Consider the following 19,277-nt stretch of genomic DNA (forward strand, 5'->3'; position numbering starts at 1 on the left):
CAGCTGGCTGGCTCGTTTTGGGCAGTTGGTGTAGCCCAAGAGAGCTCGGCCAAATTCCCCACCTGTGGGTGTGCCCTTAGGTGCTCTACCGGGTAATCAGCAATGCCCCAGTAAACACAGATAAGATCCTACCGGCCTTTCTCCTGCCAGGTTAGTTCCTCAACAGCTCGCCTGATAGCTCCAGGTAGTGCCCCGGCCATGGAGTTTTCTATGACTCCTAGGGGCCCTATGAACATGGATTTGAGCCCTGTCCTTTCCATTACCATCCTCATCATTTCTGATACCAGGAGCTCATTGCTGCATTCACTGTGTCAATCCATCTTATTGAGGGTCTTCCTCTGTTTTGCTGACCCTCTACCTTTCTGAGTATAATGTTCCTTTCTAAAAAACATCCCCTCCTAACATGTCCAGAGTATGTGAGATGAAGCTTCCCTATCTTTCCCTCCCGGAAGCATTGTGACTGCACTTTCTCCATGACATTCCTGTTTGTTCTTTTGACAGTTCGTGGGATGTCCACTATTCTTTTCTGACACCAAACTCAAAGATGTTGGTGGTTCTTCTGTTACCATTATTCATTGTCCAGCTCCCGAATGCATAGTAAGTGATTGGAAAGACCAGGGCCTGAATTAGGCACGCTTTAATCTTAAGTGGATTATGTCCATTATTTCATCAAAATATAAAATTCTGTAGGAATTATCACCTCAATTTTATAATTAAAGCGCAGAGAACCACCTAATTACTTTAAGAGTTATGAGGAAAGTTGGCACCTTCTCCTCCACCCCCGTACCTGGAGAGAGCTACAGAAAATGGACTATAAACACTGGCAAATATTGACAGAGGTCAAAGTCATGGCAACACTACTTGGCCAAGTCCCCTGTGAAAGAATAAGCCTTAAGTTCAAAGAGGACTGGTCAACTGAATTTGCATTCCCAGAAACTGGGCAACTTCTGAAGCTGAGTTATAAAACTGGCAGCTGTTTCTTCATATCTTTGTGATTTTGTAAAGCTCTTCTCTTTACTAACTTCCTGACAGCTGTTCTTACTTTCTGTGGTGGGTCTTCTTTCTTTTTTGTTTTTCCTGCTCTCCAGGGAAGGGAAATCAATATAACCTTTTTTTCTCAAGGGTCTTGACTTAGTTGTGTCTCAAGGGCTACCATCTGGAAGGGAGGATCAGAAGATCTGTTTTGATTCAAGCCAGGTGTCTGGGTTGGGTTTGTTCCAGCCTGGGCCAACTAATTGCTCACCAGATGTTTTTTCCGTTTGTGAGTGCTCTTGTGGTTGTGTGGCTGACTTCGGCTTCAGATGGTACGTATGCGTTTCTTAAGCTCAGTTTACAAGGCACTTGAGGTCAGTTTGTGCGTTCTGATGCAAGAATCTATGTAAAGAGAATACTTCTGCCTTTTGGGGAAAAATATTTCAAATTTCTTGGCCTAAGAAGATCTGGTAGTTTAGTGTATTATTACATGCTGTGCTGCTAACTGAAAGGTCAACAGTTTGAATTCACCACTGGCTCCTGGGGAATGATAGGTCATCTCGTAGGAGTTCACTGCATCAGACCTGATGAAAGGTCCTTATGAGTCAGAATCGACTCAGTGATGATGGGTTTTGGTGGTTTGGGGCTTTTTAAAAAAATGCTTTTTACTAAGTAAGAACTTAATAAAAATGATTGGTGATTAACCCTCCTTTTTATTCTGTGCAGGGGAGCGAGGGTGGAGGGGGTCAGGGGTAAGGAAGGAGAAGTATTAATTAAAAATCCAGGGAAATCTTACCTGTTACAACTATAGGACTGCTATTTGGAAAAGGGATTGTTTTCTTTAAAAGTGGGTATTTCTTAAAAGTGTGGCTTAATTTGAGTGAAATTCTCGGATTTTCTTTTTTAAAAAAAATCAAACTAGAAACTTTGGGAAAGGGAAGTACACAGATATATATGGACATGAAGGAGTACAAGAAAGAATCAGAATTAATTATGCAGAAAAAAAAAAGACATTTGAATAAGGGAATCTAACAAGAGCTCCTCACAGCACATGAGATGCCAACTCGATCTGTATTCTTTTTCTTGTTAGTGGAGAACTGTCCGGAACCTCCCTCTGTGGACAACAGCATTCTTTTTGTAGAAGAGGCTGAAGGACCAGTTTGGTTGACTTATTTGTGTCTCGAGGGCTACCATCTGGAAGGGAGCACAAGCCTTTTTTGCAATGCCTCTAAGGACTGGGATGCCCCGCCTCCCTCATGCCGCTGTAAGTTTGATCTTTCAGCTTCCAGTCTCATCTTTCATCCTCTCCGTTCTCTTACATCCTACCTTCAGAAGGTCGCATTAACACACTACATACCGAAGAATTTCTCAGTCTTTAGGAATCCATCTTTAAAGCCCCGAATCATGGAACATCTCTTAGAAGTTTTGATATCAATCAGCTCTTAATCGGCACTAATTTAACTTAAACTTATTTCAATTTTATTTAACCTCTCACAACATGACAATTATATTATGGGAAATTTTGAACATAAAAAAGAAGACATAGGAGTGAGATGTGACATTTCCTAGAAGGTGTATGAGCAGCTCTTAAGCAACTAATTCAGCGAATTAATAGAATCCATCATTAGTATAGAGGGGGAATTTCCATATATTAAAACTTTATTTTTTTGCTACAATTTAAGCTCATGTCAATTTTGTGGCATTTCACACTACTTAAAATATTTTTGTATTATAAACAATGTCAAACATACATAAATAGACAGAGAAGGCAAATTAACTCTCATAGTCAGTACCAATTAACACCTGACTAATCTTTCATTTATACTTTCACTTATTTTTTCCCCTAGTAAATAAACTTTAGTTTTAAAAATTTATCACATTTTTTGCTGAAAGTTTAAATAGTAAATTAGACTCTCATTTGACAGTTTTTGTGCAACTTGTTCTGTAATGTTGGTTACATTTTCCACTATGTGTCAACATTTTATTTTTATTCCATTCCTAGCATCAAGTGCATTAATATTTTCATCTTTTATTCACTTGACTAACTTACATCTCTCTGAATTGTCTTCTGAATTTTTCATACCATGTAAAACAAAACAGTCAATGCAAGACTCAAAAATTTTGAATAAGGCTTGGAAGACCCAGGATGAGAAAGACGTATTGACTCAGTGACTGGAGAAATGGGATGAGGTCTGTCAGAGACAAGGAGATTGGCTTAGCACAGGGCAGGTTTCAGAGCTAATGTACTAGCTATGAGTAACAGGTGACTCGATGGCACATAATAAAAACACCACCATGCTGTTGGTAATTTTCAGTTTTATATTTAATTATGTTTAGTAAATTCCTTTGCTGAAGCTTACCAAGTGATTATTAAGCATACGTAAACCCTCCTCCTGCCTTTTTTGGTCAACCTCATCTTTTCTCAGGCTGCATTGATATGGCTGGCTATGTGCTCCTGCCCCTATTAAAAATGTGCTGCTCTCAATCTCACCTCCTATGCTCTTACTGAAGCCCTAGGAGCTCTTGCCTGTCTTGGGGCTGACTTCAGCTTAGCATTCTCAAATTATTGCCTATTTCTTTTTCAGTGGGCCACTGTCCCGAGCCTGTACTGTCTAATGGTGAATTCATTCCCTTGGGACCTATGCATATCAATGACATAGTCACATTTCAGTGCAAAGACCAGTACATCCTCAAGGGTAGCAATTGGAGTCAATGTCTAGAAGACCACACCTGGAAGCCTCCTTTACCTATCTGCAAAAGTCGTAAGTGCAAGAAAAGCAATGGTGAAAGCCAACTATACTGATGAGTAATAGCTCTCCAAGCATACATTCCTGCAGTTCTCTCTTAGCTTTTTAAGACAGACAGGTGGTGGCTATAACCCACAGAAATGTCTATTCTTACAGTTCAGGAGGTTAGAAGACTAAATTCAGATATGTTACCTGTGGGGAAGGCTTCTTTTGCCTGATCTAAAGGGAAATCTTTGTCTCAGGTTCTCTAATATTCTTCTAGAGTTCACTGGAGACCTCCACATGACACCTACTTTCCCCCATGCATGCCTTCTTCGATGCCTAATCTGTTCTTGCTATACCTTAAGGAGACTGGTTAAGACAAACCCTACACTGATATAATCTCATTAGCATAAAAAGAGAACTGTATTAACAAATGGAATTTTAACTATAAGAATAGGGGTTATGATATACAACCCATAGTTTTGTGGGACATAATTGTAGCTGTAACAGATGATTTATTTTGTTGTTGTTCTCAGAAAGATGTAGTAACAAGAAGTAAAAAGCAAGTGTAGTTTGCAGGAACCAAACTTCAACTCAAGTGATACCTTTCAATGCAATGAGCCTGAAACACACCTTTTTCTTTCTATTAATCTACTTTTAACATGAGACATTACTAAAACTCAATACCGCCAAGTTGGAAGCGATTCATTGCTGACCCACCATTGGGTTTCTGAAGCTGTAAATTGCATGGGAGAAGGTTGATCATCTTTCTCCCTTGGAACCACTGGTGGATTCAGGGGATAAGAGTTTCAGCCTTTGGGTTAGCAGTGCAGTCCCCTAAACACTATGCCACCATAGTTTCTTTGGGGCCTTGTTATATATGCACATATTTTTTTTCTTCTTTTTTCTTTTCTTGTTGTGTATCATCAAATGGGATCTGACTTGCACAAAAGGAGATTGCCCCTCTATACATACATATTTTTAAATTTAACAATATAAATCAACATCTTTTCCAGACTAATTCCTTCTCTATTGCTTACTTTTTAATGCCCTTCTATAAATATGTTATAATTTATTCCATATTGATAGGCAATTATTTTATCTCCATACATTTATAATTGTAAATCCTGTTGAAGTGAATGTTGTCATTTGTTGTTATTAAATGCCAACCCTCTGAACAACAGATCAAGATGTTGTCCAGTCCTGCACCGTCCTTATTCATTATCTCCTCCAAATTCGAGGCCACTGTTACAGTTACTGTGTCAATCTATCTTTTTTTTAAGGGTCTTTCTCTCTTATTTGACCCTACCTTTCCAAGAATGATGTCTTTTTCCAAGCACTGGCCACTCCTGACAACATGCGCCAAGTGTGTGAGATAAAGGTTCACCATCATGGCCTCGAAGGAGCACCCTGGTTGTACGTACTCCAACACAGATTTATTTGTTCTTTTGGCAGTCTGTAAAGAGAATAAGAGTCACATGAGGAGCACATATCTGACCTTTTCCAGCTTTACAGAGGGAAACTATCCCCATCCACAGCATCAATAACACAAAACCAATTCCCATGAGGTCAGGCGTGTCTCCTACACTCCCATGCCTCTTTCTACTCATCTCAACACCAATCTTACTGCTTTGCTGGGTTCAAAATCTGATGTGATGGCTCACAGTCCACACAGAACCATGTTGGGGATGTAAAAAGGTTATAATTGAGATTAATAACAGGATACAGTCAAGACAGCTACCAAAATGTGCAGCTGAAGCCTTGATTGTTCTCAATTGTCCAACAGTTTTCTCAGTCCTGTCAATGCCAGCTTCCTACGTGTTCCCCCAAAGTCCCATTTGACATCATAACTACCAACATTTTGGTTATCAGAGATTGAGTAAATAGTCAATTTTGGATTCACAAATAAAGACATATTGAAAAGAAATAGTTTTATTTATTAATAAATTGATCAAGAAGACAAAAGATTCCCACCACTGGGCCAACTGGCAGCACCATGATGAATGGAGATTGAGGTTATTAACAGTTACTGTTTGCTCATCTTCACAGTCAACACCATTTGCACCAGCAGTCAGGAATTCAAAAGACACATTAGGTAAATCTGCTGTTACAGACTCTCCAGAGTACTGAGAAGCAATGATGTCAGTCTGGAGGCTAAGATGTGCCTGATCCAGGCCATGGTCTTCACAATTACTTGCTATGCATCAGAGAGCTGGACAATGACTAAGGATGACAGAAGAAGAATTGATGCCTTTGAGTTCTGGTACTGGAGAAGAGTCTTGGATATACCATGGGGGTGCCAAGAAAACAAGTAGGTCTGTCTTGGAGAGGGGAAAACACGTTTCTAATTGGGGGCAAGAAAATTGAAATTCCATCTCACATACTTTGGGCTTGTTCGGGGAGGGACTGATCCTTTGAGAAGGACGTCATGCTCAGAAGGGTGGAGGGACAGCACAGGAGAGGAAGATCCTGAATGAGACGGATTGATACAGTAACTAGGGCAATAAGGGTAGGTGTGTCAGAGTCAGTGAGACTGGCTCAGGATAGGGCAGGCTTCAGAGCTGTTGTACATAGGGTTGATAGGGAAGGCTAAATGGCACATAACAACTACAACAAATTGATAAGTTTAATAATATATTAATAATTATTCATTGCATTTTGAAGTGTAAAAAAATCACCTTATTAATAAGTCCTATCTGAACATTTACTGAAGGTCATACATCAAGATTTGAATAAGGAAAACTTAGACATGTTCCTGGATGAATAGGTTTAGTTTTACAAAAGTATCAATGCAATCCTCATTAGAATCTGAAATTTTAAAAATATGTTATACATGTAAAATAAGACAAAACTTTTAGTCTTATCTGTAAGGATATATATCTTAATATTGCATTCAAAAACTTAAAAAAATTCTTTTTTACCAAATAATGAACATTGTAAGCAATTGACTGGATCATAAAAGAAGAAATACTGGATTCATCGATAGCAAAAATGTCCGATGAAGTGACTACAAGAAAAGTCTTACTTAAATGGCAAATTATAAGTTTTATGATTACTGTTTCTTTAAAATGAAAAAGTCACTACTGTTTTTGAGTACAGTTAAGTCTATTTAAAGGCACAGGTGTTGCAGACCAAGGGTAAAGTGATTTTATAATTATTAATAATGAGACAAACAGCCAGGAATGAGAACAGAGAGCATAAAACAGGGGGTCAGCAGTTCTCTACCTGAAGACCCCAAGCCAAGCTTCTCTGTATCTTTATTGAAAATTATCAGGAAGTAAATCACAAAGAGAATTCAATGCAAATGAAGCCAAGCTCTTTCTATTGAAAACATTCTGCTTGACTCAGGAGGGAGGGGTTAGCAAATGCAAGAATCTGGTAAACCCTTAAGGCTTGCCTTAGTGCCTCAGGGTGAACTCTAGCTTGAACTGTTCCTCCCCGACATCCTGAAATAGCATTCAGTTTATTACAAATATTTAGTATTCGCTTCCCATGCACAGGAATGTAGAATATTTCTTTTAATTTCCATTCTTTCATTGTTGCACATTTCTCCCTGCCCATCCCTTGCTCCCCCCTCCTCCAGTACACTCTTCTCTTTGAAAAGTAAAAGAAAAGTTCCCCCATAGTTTTACAATCCCTCCCCCCAGGACCACTCCACTATGCAGCCTTTGCTCTCCTATATGGACTGAAGCTCAATATCAAGAAAACAAAAATTCTCACCACTGGGCCTATTGGCAGCATCAGGATGGATGGTGAAGGGAGAGATAGTTAACAGTTTCAGTTTGCTTGGTTCCACAATCAACACTCTTGGTAACAGCAGCCAGGAAATCAAGGGACGAATTACATTGGGAAAGTCAGTTGTGAGGGACCTCTCAAGAGTACTGAAAAGCAACAATGTCAGGGTGGAGACTAGGTTGCACCTGATCTACTCTGTTTATAAAAATCCTCCCCAGTAAGTTCATAGTGTGACTTCCCATCCTGCTTCTCCAGGATGAGGAACTCACCCAGGAGCTCCCCTTCCCCCACCTTTAATAAAACTGCATTAAGCTTTCTCGTTCTCTCTGATTTCTTCTTTAAGTCCACTAACCTAACCTAACAAGGAGAAGATAAAATAGATGAATGGGACCTTCTAAGAATCAAATTCTTATTCACATCCAAAAACTATGTAATTGTGAAGACTATAGCCCAGATCAGGTGCAACTTAGTCTCCACCCTGACGTTGTTGCTTTCCAGTACTCTTGAGAGGTCCCTCACAACTGACTTTCCCAATGTAGTGTCTCCTTGCTCTGTTTGCCTCCTACCTTTCTTCTATTTTTAAGGAATGCTTTGCTTATTGGGGCTTCTTTCCATTCCAGATGAAACTGGAGATTGCCTTTTCCATCTCGTTAAAGAGAATAATTTCTTTTAAATCAGAGAAAAGTCTGTGTTTCTTGTGAGCAGATAATCATCTATTTAGGAGTAAATAACTCTAGCTCATACCATATAAAAATAAATTCCAATTGGATTTAAGTATATAAATTTACAAAGCAAAATTGTTAAATTACTAAAATAAGATATGAAAGAATAGAGTAGTTACCTTGAATTGGAAATCTTCCTAAGGAACAACATTTAACTCAGAAGTCAAATGGAAGAAAATGGGTAGATTTAACTACATTATAAAATAAAAACTTTCCTATAGAAAAAAATGTTAAGAATTTAGAAAATAAGGGAGCTCTGATGGCCTAGTGGCAAGACCCTGCACTGCAATCCCAGAGGTATGCAGTTCAAATCCACCAAATGCTCTGCTGGAGAAGGAGGGGGCAATCTCCTGCTGTATCAGTCAGATCTGATTTGACGGTACACATAAAAATAATACAATAAAAATAAAAAAAATAATTTAGAAAATAATAGACTTGGCAAGAACATTTGCATCATGTTTGTTGGTTATAGTGTTAAATAGCTACTCACTTTTCAATTATTTCATTATCCATTTCCCACTTATGACAATAGTGAAAAATCTGCTGTTTTGTGCATTAACAACATCTATCTGGCAGTAACATACACTGAAGTGGAGACTGGGGGCCTCAGCTGGTGGAGGTGGTGGCAGCATGGATAAAGCAGTGTTCTCTAAAGTCAAGGTAGACTTTATATTCACTTCTGGAGAAGTATTGTAACTTCTGCATTTGAGAGGAGGGCTCATGTGCTCTCTATTAACTTCACAACAGGGAACATTCCCCATTCTTATTGTTATATGCTGTTGAATCTTCTGAGACTCATAGTGACTCTATGTACAACAGCTCTGAACCCTACCCTGTCCTGAGCCAGTCTCACTGACTCCGACACATCTACCCCCATTACCCTAGTCACTGTATCAGTCCATCTCATCCAGGGTCTTCCTCTCCTGCGCTGTCCCTTCACTCTTTCAATATGATGTCCTTCTCCAAGGACAGGTCCCCATTAGAACTATTGTAATAGCAAACCAATTCCCATAGGGTCAGAAATGGGTCCCATACTCTTGAACTCATTACTACTAATTCCAGCTTCAATTGTACTGCTCTGAAACTGGATTTGAAAGCCACTGAAATAGCCACACAGTTCTGATAGAATATTTATAGTTATGAAGTTTACTTGGGAAGTTAAGCTACAGTTCATATTGGCAACAGGATACAATTCTTTAATCCAGGCAGCTTCTTAAGTGTGCTTCCAGGCCCTTTGACCTTCAGCCTCACAGTTTAGGTCAGTGTTACAAAGCTCCCTTACGTCCTGCCAGCTATGGTGTCTCCTCTCAGTTCTCCAGTAAGCTTGGTTGGAGGCTCTTGGCTCGGCTCCATAGAACAGAAGTCCCAAGTCAGCCAACCTCATGCCATGTCAACTCTACTGAGGTGATTACTGCTTCTATGTAGATCCTGGTTTGACTTGTGAAGGAATCTCTGTCCCCAAAGGCTGAGCACTGCACTCTCTGCTTCCTCTTCCTTTCTGAGAGTGAGTTTCCTACTCTTGATGTTAAACGTGTTCAATTCTTGATGGGATGTAAAAAATTTACCAATTTCTTAATGACTAGTTTATACTCTCCCTATTTCAAGTTCCTGCCTTCTTAAGTGGTGAAAGTGCAGCCAGATGCTTCTTGGAGACTAGGGTAGGGAGACTTCTTCTCACATACATTAGATACATTATCAGAAAGAACCAGTCCCTGGAGCAGGACATCAAGATTGGTAGAGGGTCAGAGAAGAAGATAAAGACACTTAATGAGCTGGATCGACACAGTGGCTACAACAATGAGCATCTCCTTTTCTCTCAACCCTTTTCTCCTTGTATCTGGAAAAATTTATTACACAACTCTTTTTCACAGCAAGTATCAACACTTCTTCTCAGGTCATGTCCTTTATCTCTTGCCTCCAACTTGTGTCTTCAGCTTCTATCTTTAACCTTATTTTTCCTAGCATTTAGTGTCTTTAAGACTCAACTTCTGGCAGTTCCCTATCTATGTACTATTCTAGCTGTTTTTGAATGGTCTTGAGCAGTATTTTGCTTGCATGTGATATTAATGGTATTGTTTTATAGCTTCCACATTCAATTGAATCACCTTTTTTGGGGAATGGGAACAAATATGGACCTCTCCCAATCTGTTGGCCAGCCAGCCATCCTCCAAATTTCCTGGTGCAGACTCGTGAACACATCCAAGTTACCTGTTAATTGAAACAAATCAATTGGTATCCCATCAATTCCTGGGGTCTTATTTTTTTGTCAGTGCCTTCAATGAAGCTTCTACTTCCTCTTTCCTTACCATTGGTTCCTGTTCATATGGTACTTTCTGAAATTTGTCAATGTCAATCAATTCTTTTTGGTACAGTGATTCTATGTATTCCCTCTATTTTCTTTTGATGCTTTCTGGGTCATTCAACATATTGCCCATAGCATCTTTCAATACTGCAGCGTGGGGTTTGAATTTGTTTTTCAGTTCTCTTAGCTTGAGAAATGCAGAGCAAGTTCTCTTTATTCTCCAATTCCAGCTCTCTGCACATTCTGTTATAATACTTGTTTTCTTGAGCGGCTCTTTGAGATATTCTGTTCAGGTCTTTTGCTTTGTCATGTTTCCCCTTTGTCTGGGCTTCTTGACATTTCTTTTTTAAAAAAGAGTCTCTTCTGACATCCATTTCAGTTTTTTTCTTTCTCCTCTTTGTTGGTAATGATCTTTTACTTCATGGTTGATATCTTAATAACACTTCACAACTCATCTGGTCTTTGATCATTGGTGCTCAATGCTTCAAACCTATTCTTAAGATGATTTTGAAATTTAGATGCAATAGATTCAAGATCATATGTTGGTTCTGGTGGACTTTTCATTTTCTTTGGCCTAAATTCAAACTTGCATGTGAGTAACTGATGGCTTGACCCACACAGTCCACCTCTCAGCTAGTTTTGACTGCTGATATTGAGCTTCTCCAAGATTTTCTTCTGCAAATGTGGTCTATCTGATTCCTATGCCGTTTACCAGGTGAGGTCCATGTAGAAGGTCAGTGTTTGAGTCTTTTTTTTTTTTAAGTATTTTTAATGAATTAATTATTGAACATACAAAATTAGGTCATTCTATTTCCAGCCTCATTTCTATCATAAAGCCCATATTTTCCAACTTCTATTCCTTCTCCACTGTTTACAACATTTGCATTCCAGTCACCAATTATCATTAACACATCTTGATTGCATGTTTGGTCAAATTTGGAGCTGTAAGATTTGCTCAAAATTTTCAATTTCTTCCTCTTGGGCTCTAGATTTTCCAGCAGGATTTAGAAGAGGTTGTGGCACCAAGGATGTCATTGCTGATGTCAGATGGATTCTGGATGGAAGTAAAGAATACAAGAAGAACATCTATTTATGCTTTATTGACTAAGCAAAGGCATTTGACTGTATGGATCATCACAAAGTTATGGCTGACATTGAGAAGAACAAGAATCTCACAGCACTTAATTGTGCTCATGTGAAATCTATACCTAGACCAGGAGGCTGTTGTGCAAACAGAGCAAGGGAACACTACATGGTTTAACATTAAGAAGGGAGTGTGTCAGCATTATATTCTCTCTCCATACCCATTCAGTCAGTATTCTGAGCAAATTATTTGAGAATCTGAACTCTACAAAGAGGAATATGGTATCAGGATTGGAAGGAGACACATAAATAACCTGGGTTATGCAGATGACACAACCATGCTTGTTGAAAGTGAGGAGGAATTATTGCAGAAGATCAAAGGATACACCCTTAAATATGGATTGCATCTTAATACCAAGAAAATGAAGATTCTTACCACTGGACCTATGGGCAACATCATGATAAACAGAGAAAAAATTGAAACTGTCAACAACTTCATCTCCTTGCAGGAGATGTAATGCGCTGGGAAAGTGTATAGTGAGGAACCTATCCAAATTATTGAGTATTAATGATGTCAGTTAGAGGGCTAAGGTGCATCTGATTCAGATGATAGTCTTTCTGATCACCTGTTATTCATCTGAGAGCTGGACGATGAATAAGGATTTCAGAAGAAGAATTGATGCCTGTGAGTTGTGGTATTGAAGAAGAATACTGAATGTCCGTCCCATGGACTACTGCCAAAAGAACAAAAAAATATGTCATGGAAAGGATACACTCAGAGTGCTCTTTGGAGGCAAAGATGGTGAAGCTTTACCGCATATACTTAGGGCATGTTGCTAGGAAAGGCTACTCTTTGGAGTGGGACATGATTGGAAATGTAGAGGGTTGGTGAAGGAAAGGAAAGCCCTTGACCAGGTGGACTGACACAGTGACTATCACAATGATCTCTAATGTGTCAGGAAGTATGAGGATGGCACAGGATAAGACAGGGTTCAGATCTGTTGTTCATAGGGTCGCTATGAGTTGTATTTGACTCGACTGTGCTTAACAACAACAACAATAGCAAACAACAACAAAAACAACAAAGACTCAGCTAATCTTTCCTTCTTTGAGCTCCTTCTTGTATGAAAATAACTATCAAGTCCCTAATGATCCAGTGGATGATCTGGGTTGAGGAGAGGTCTTTCACAAAGAAAAATAGGACTTAGACAAGAAGAAAATGACTTAACCTGTTCCCTATGTGTTGCTGTCAAGATGTCAGGTGCACTTAGAGGACACAGCTAAATGATTTTAACTGGCCTTCATAACTCTGTCCCTTTTGGATTTCTTTCTCTTAGGACACTGCGGCCCTCCTGGAAATCTGGTTCATGGCTATTTTGAAGGAAATGATTTCAGCTTGGGATCTAATATTACTTTTTATTGTGAAAAGAAGTAAGTGTATGCAGCCATGCAAATATGAGATCTTGCCAATTGACTGGAAGCAGTGATTGTGGGAATGACTCACTATATTCTGAACCTAATTTCTTGATGTCCTATTTCCTCAGGATTCTGAGCTCATTTTGAGTTCCAGAGCTGCTAGTTCTTTTTATCCATCGGGGGCATATTGTCCTTTTTATTTATCCTAGTTAGTACATTATTTTTTTTTTCTTAGTTAGGAGAAAATAAAGTTATAGTATTAAAAAAATGCATATTTTTCTCAAGACCAAAAAAAGTCACAGACATATATACACATTCATAAAATCAGAACCAATAGATGTCAAGAAATACTAACATTTAATGTGAAGATCCTTTAAACATTCTAATCTAGACATTATCTAGACTAGGACTTCAAACTCTTTGGAATCAGTTCAGTGATGAAGCAAACCAGGACAGACAGACTGAAATTTGAAAACTGGGTGCCTGGAAGGGTAACTGTTGTTGTTGGGTGCTGCTGAATCACTTGGAACTCCTAGTGGCCCTATCTGTGTACAATAGTCCTAAACCCTCTATCCTGCGCCAACCTCACTGTCTCTGACACACCTAGTCCCATTACCCCAGTCACTGAATCAATCCATCTCATCAAGGGTCTTCCTCTCTTTCACTGTCCCTTCATCCTCCCAAGCATGAAGTCTCTCTCCAAGGACTGGTCCCTCCTTGCAACATGCCCAAAGTATGACAGACAAAGCCTCAGAATCCTTGCCTCCAAGAAGCAGCCTGGTTTAAACCTCTCCAGGACAAAACTGTTTGTTCTCCTAGCAACCCATGGTATATTCAACACTCTTCTCCAGCACCAATTCAGCCCAAAGGCATCATTTCTCTTGCTATCATCCCTATTTCCCATCCAGCTCTCTGACATATAGCACACAATTGCAGACTATGGCCTGGATCAGGCACACCTTAGTCTCCAACCTGATGTCGTTGCTCTTCAGTACTCTGGAGAGGTCCCTGACAGCTAGAATGGGGAATATTATGAGTCAGATCCCTTGGATGGGAGACTCAAAAGAGACATCGTGAACACTTTCAGGAGCCTGATATAAGAGACTGGATTATGGCCAGAACGGTGCTCAAAGCGGTGTGGTCAGTCACCATCTTTGAGTCAGGAACCACTGTTTTCCACTCTACTGGTCAAGGGATTCAAACTGCTAGAGGGGGTTAGCAGCCCAACTATGTGCTACCAGAGCTCCCTACAGCTAAATAAAACTAGATTTACTTTCCCTGGTTCAGAAGGTGGGAAGGCTAATTGTACTAACTTCTGCATAGGTATCGCTTGGTGGGCACCCAGCACCAGCAGTGTGTCGATGGAGAGTGGAGCAGCACCCTTCCAAGATGTGAACGACTTCCACAGACAGAGTTAGAGAAGGCCCTTGTGAGTAGGGGTATCAAGACTGTTTTGTTCCCACTGTATCTCTAGGCCTGTTCCTGGTACATACTACAGAAATATCTTCTCAGTTCGGAATAGTGTTTCTGAGTGAGTCGGTTGGCCTTGATTTGATGGGAGAATGGAGCTCACAGATGTATGCATATTTTTATAAAAGAAAGTTTCCATTCACCATTATCTTAAATGCCATATTGGTCTGAAGTATTACCTTGTGAGCCTATGTAGAGAAAGCAGGATACCAAAGACTTGGAAGGATTGCTGTGAAGTATCTCTAAATCTTCTAGACTCCAAACAGCATGAGAAGATTACGTTTACTGAGAATCTTAATTGGTTTTATATTTATACTGAGGGAGCTCTGACTGAACTACTTTCAAAATATGTATTTGAGCCAGAAATGCAAATGATTTTTGAGTCTTTTAATTCCTACTAAACCCCCCTTTACAGTTGGGTCTCAGTTCTCCAGTTGTAACTTTAAAAAGATGTTTTGTTTGTTTGTTTGTTTGTTTTTCAGTTTGCCTTTCAAGAGAGTAAAGATTTTTGTCAAGCCATTAAGACCTTTATGCAAAGACTAAGCAAAAGTGGCCTCATTATGGAGCAAGTAAAATATTCTCTGCAGGTTAAAAAAGCTGAGTTGGAAAGAAAAAGGTTGCTTCAACATTAAAGCTGAAAAGACTGGGTAATAAAAATACACCTATGAATAAACTTTCTTCTTTATTCTAAAATTAGTCTCAGATTGTCTGCCGTTGTGCTGAAATGCAGCTTCCTACTATTGGACTGCAGGTGTACAGTGCATTCTGTTTCCGTGTGTTTGTGTGTCATTGTAGGTGTACTCAGCATGTAGTAAGGACAAGTGTTGTGATTGTCTACGTAAGACCAGAATTAGCTCCACATTGATGCAGAGCAGAAGGGTTTGTTTCCTGTCAGCAGAATGAGGAAACTTCGTCTCAGCTTAGAATGTGTCTCATGTTTTAATATGAGATGTAAATTATAAGGTAAATATTAACCAATAATTATGAGGAAAAAATCACTTTGCTTCTCATTTTGAGAAAATGATGTATTAAATTACAGCCTTAAAATGACCCATGAAGACAGAAGTAGAGCTAAGAAACAAAAGTCTTTCCTGAGTTTCCCCTGTACCCTGCTTATGAAAACAGGGCTCTGAGTTTTCTGCTGTAGTGAATACCATTTGGATGAACCCCAGCCCTGCAATGGTAGATGTGAAGCTGTGTGACACATATGAATTTTTTTCTCTTTTGTTTTTAGAGGTGGTTGTTATGTGCTGTTGAGTCTCCTGCGACTCATAGTGACCCTATGTACAACAGCCCAAAACCCTGCTCTATCTTGCGCCAATCTCACTGTCTCTGACACACCTACCCCAATTCCCCAGTCACTGAATCAACCCTCCTCATAGAGGGTCTTCCTCTTCTGCACTGTCCCTCCACCCTCCCAAGCATGACGTCCCTCTTCAAGGACTGATCTCTCCTTACATGTCCAAATGATGTCAGAAGAAGCTTCAGAATCCTTGCCTCCAAGGAGCAGCCTGCTTTAACCCTCTCCTGAATGAACCTGTTCATTTTATTAGCAGTCCATGGTACATTGAATACTCTTCTCCAGCACCACAGCTCAAAGGCATCAATTCTCCTTCTATCCTCCCTAGTCATTGTCCAACTCTCTGATGCAGAGAAAGTGATTGTAAAGACCATGACCTGTACCAGGCTCACTTTAGTCTCCAGAGTGACACCATTGCTCTTCAGTACTTTGGAGAGGTCCCTAACAGCAGACTTTCCAGTTTCAATACATCTTTTGATTTCCTGGATGCTGGTGCCAAGAGTGTGGATTGTGGAGCCAAACAAATGAAAGCTGTTAACAATCTCAGTCTCTTCACCATCCATCCTGATATTTTTAGAGAATGGAATAAATAAAAATCATAAAACTTTTTATTAATATGTCTGACTCAGCTGACATAGTAAGCTTCTCCCATCTCTTACATTATCTCTTTTAAAACACGTAGAAATGCTACAAAAAATACAACCAAATATAGAGACAACTTGAAAGAACAGAACATTTCTTGATGAACTACAAAAAACAATAAGAAATGGACTATTGATTCAATAGTTCACAGTCTATTCATAGACACAGGACATACATACATGTACAGCTGTTTTAGGATGGTTAGATGGCATATATGCCCTTCAGAGAATGGAGCTGTCAGAGGACAGCTAAGAAAACTTATCATTTTTTTAAGGGAGTAGGAGGCAGAAAAATCTTCATGGGGAAAAAAAAGCATAGTTATTTGAACTTTCAAAAGTATGTGGAGATAAAGATAAGAAGACACTCCTGGTGGGGAAAACATTTAGGAAATGGAGTAATAAGATCTTAAACACTTTAGCAAAAAAAAAAAAAAATCCTTAGTATTAATTTAATGAAAATAAAATTTATTTTGACTTGACACTTTTTATTATGATGGTTTTATCTTGATGCTCTTCATTAAATCTAAGCATATTGCTTAGATTGCCCTGAATTGGACATGGTGAGTGGTAGGATAGAAGCCTGGAAATACGAGGTAAAGTCAGTTTTCAAAGAGAGTTTTCAAAGGTACATTACAGGAATTTTTACTCTATTTGGTAAGCAATGAGTTGATGTGGAAAATGTTCAAACAAGGAAATAATAGGGACAGAACTCTGCTTATATTTATTTGCACTTTGTTGCTGACCTGAAGCTTTCTACTTGAAGCTAGTCTGTGGCTCCTGGAAGAAAGGCCTAGTGAACTTATACACAGGGCAATTCTTCTCTCTGGGGTCACCGTGGATCAGAATTAATACTATAGCAATTAGTTTGGTTAGTAGAGGGTAAAGTTTTTCATGGATCAAGACAGGAAATTGAATGGGAAGGCAGTAGTCCACCCACAAGAGAGTGACATCCTGAACTGGCTGAATGGCTGTGGAAATGGAAAAGCAGCAGACATTGCAAAATCCAACTCAAAGCAACTTGTTAGCTGACTGAACATTGGAGGATGAGAGAGTGGAAAGGTTCAAAGATGAGTCTGAAATCTTTTTCCTGGGAATGTGGCTTCACGCTGCAATCAGAAAGTGAAACTTCTGGGTAATCAATGCAAAAAGTTCTCTATTGGATAAGCTGAGTGTGAAGTATTTCCAAGATGGCCAGTGACCAATAAAAAGAAATGTAATTCTTGAGGTTGAGACAGATGCAGAGCTAAAGAGAATAATTGTTGGAGGAGTTGTGTCATGTTGTTGTGTTACCCAGAATTGGTTCTGACTTGGTGGCACCCCATATCACAGAATAGAGCTACCTCAGTGTCTCCAAGGTTGTAATCTTCCTAGAACAGATCACCAGGGTCTTTTTATCTCCAGAGCAGCTGGTGGGTTCAAACTACCAACCTTTCATTTGTCAGCCAAGCACTTGACTGTTGTGCCATTGGAGCTTCTTGAGTCCTCTTATAGGGTATAATTAAATCCATAAGAGTATGCAAGATAATTAAAGATGCAGAGAGAAAAACTCTTAAAAGGGAAGACCTGGAATGCATCCCTGAACTTAGGGATAAGAAAGAGGAGGAGACAAAAACAACTAACGGAAGAAAACAAACAAAACAACAACCAAAAACCCAACTCAAATATAAGACAGAGAAATAAGTAAAGTTTGGGGTCCTGGAAGTCAAAGGAGAAGAGAGTTTCAGGGAATATCTGATCATCAACAGTTTCAAATGCAGCAGAAAAATCACGAAAAAGAAAAGAAATAGTGCATTTGGAGAGAAAGTCATGCCTGAGAGAGATGTATCAAAAGAAGACAGATTGGAGGACAATCAAGAGGATGGCTTCTCAGAATGAGTCATGAGAAAGATAGGCTGGAAGTGCATGCAGGTCACGCTTTTGAAAAGTTGGGCATCTTTCCTAAAAGAGGGAAAAGAAAGTCCAGGCTGTGGCAAGATTAAGTGAACATTCCAGGGTGGGAGAAACAGGGAAACGGAAATAGAAAACAAATAAAGAAATTCTTGAGGCTAGAGTGAAGAAGGAGCGACAATTGGTTGTGAGAAAAGCTAATATTCTCTTTACTAGTCGAAGAGTAATTCTTAGTCAAGTAGGAGTCAAGATCATCTACTGAGAATAAAATAGTTCGGCGACCTGGAGAAGAATTGTTGAAACATTTCCTCTGAAAGATAGACACCAGTAGACTGGAGAGGGAGATCTGAAGGCAGAGCTTTAAAAGTGATATTTTGTCTTATATAGTTTTCAGAACTGAGATGTTCCTCTACGCCATGGTCCGATCAGTCTCTCAACTTTGTTTCTGCCTTTTGTTCTCTAATAATATCTACTTCTTGAAGACCTTGAAGCCCAGTGCAAATTACGCATTTTCTCCCACCATTTCCTTAACTGTGTCAACACTTTGTGACTCAACTGTTTCCTTTATGAAACATTTATGTGACTTCTGAATCTTTGTTACACAAAAGGTCAAGTTTTCCAGAAGAATTACCTTTTGAGAATGAACTCCTAAAGATCAGTAGCTTAATTGGAAAATGCCAGAGGTGGAGATCTTTCTTAGATCCACATGACAACAAACATGACTAAGGCCTTCACTACATTTTTCTGAATAGTATTCAAAATAGACTGGCCTCTCAAGGTCATTTGGTCCCTGCGTGTGGTAGCAGGGGTGGTAATTGTTACTGTTGGTTATAATCATTGTTGTTATGTGCCATCGAGTCATAGCGATCCTATGTACAAGAGCCCTAAACCCTGCTCTATCTCTTGCCAACTTTATTGTATCTGCTAGTCTAAGTGTGCTCTGCTGTACATAGGGTTTTCAAAGGTTTGCTGTTTCGGAAGAGTTGGCTCAAATTCATAGTAACCCCACATGTAACACAA

General features: G+C 39.4%; 1 protein-coding gene across 1 annotated transcript in view; it reads left to right on the top strand.

The window, feature by feature from the left end:
* Positions 1-15,061, top strand: part of C4BPB (complement component 4 binding protein, beta) — a 27,450-nt gene extending 12,389 nt beyond the window's left edge. The window contains exons 2-6 of the mRNA XM_006888000.1: positions 2,063-2,236; positions 3,558-3,734; positions 12,881-12,974; positions 14,283-14,388; positions 14,912-15,061. Coding sequence (XP_006888062.1) covers positions 2,063-2,236; positions 3,558-3,734; positions 12,881-12,974; positions 14,283-14,388; positions 14,912-15,061 — 701 coding nt within the window. The remainder of the gene's footprint in view (positions 1-2,062; positions 2,237-3,557; positions 3,735-12,880; positions 12,975-14,282; positions 14,389-14,911) is intronic.
* The last annotated feature ends 4,216 nt before the right edge of the window (positions 15,062-19,277 follow it).

This window comes from Elephantulus edwardii, unplaced genomic scaffold (genome assembly GCF_000299155.1).
Source record: "Elephantulus edwardii isolate Elephantulus edwardi_28Jun2011 unplaced genomic scaffold, EleEdw1.0 scaffold00063, whole genome shotgun sequence".
NCBI classification, from domain to species: Eukaryota; Metazoa; Chordata; class Mammalia; order Macroscelidea; family Macroscelididae; genus Elephantulus; species Elephantulus edwardii.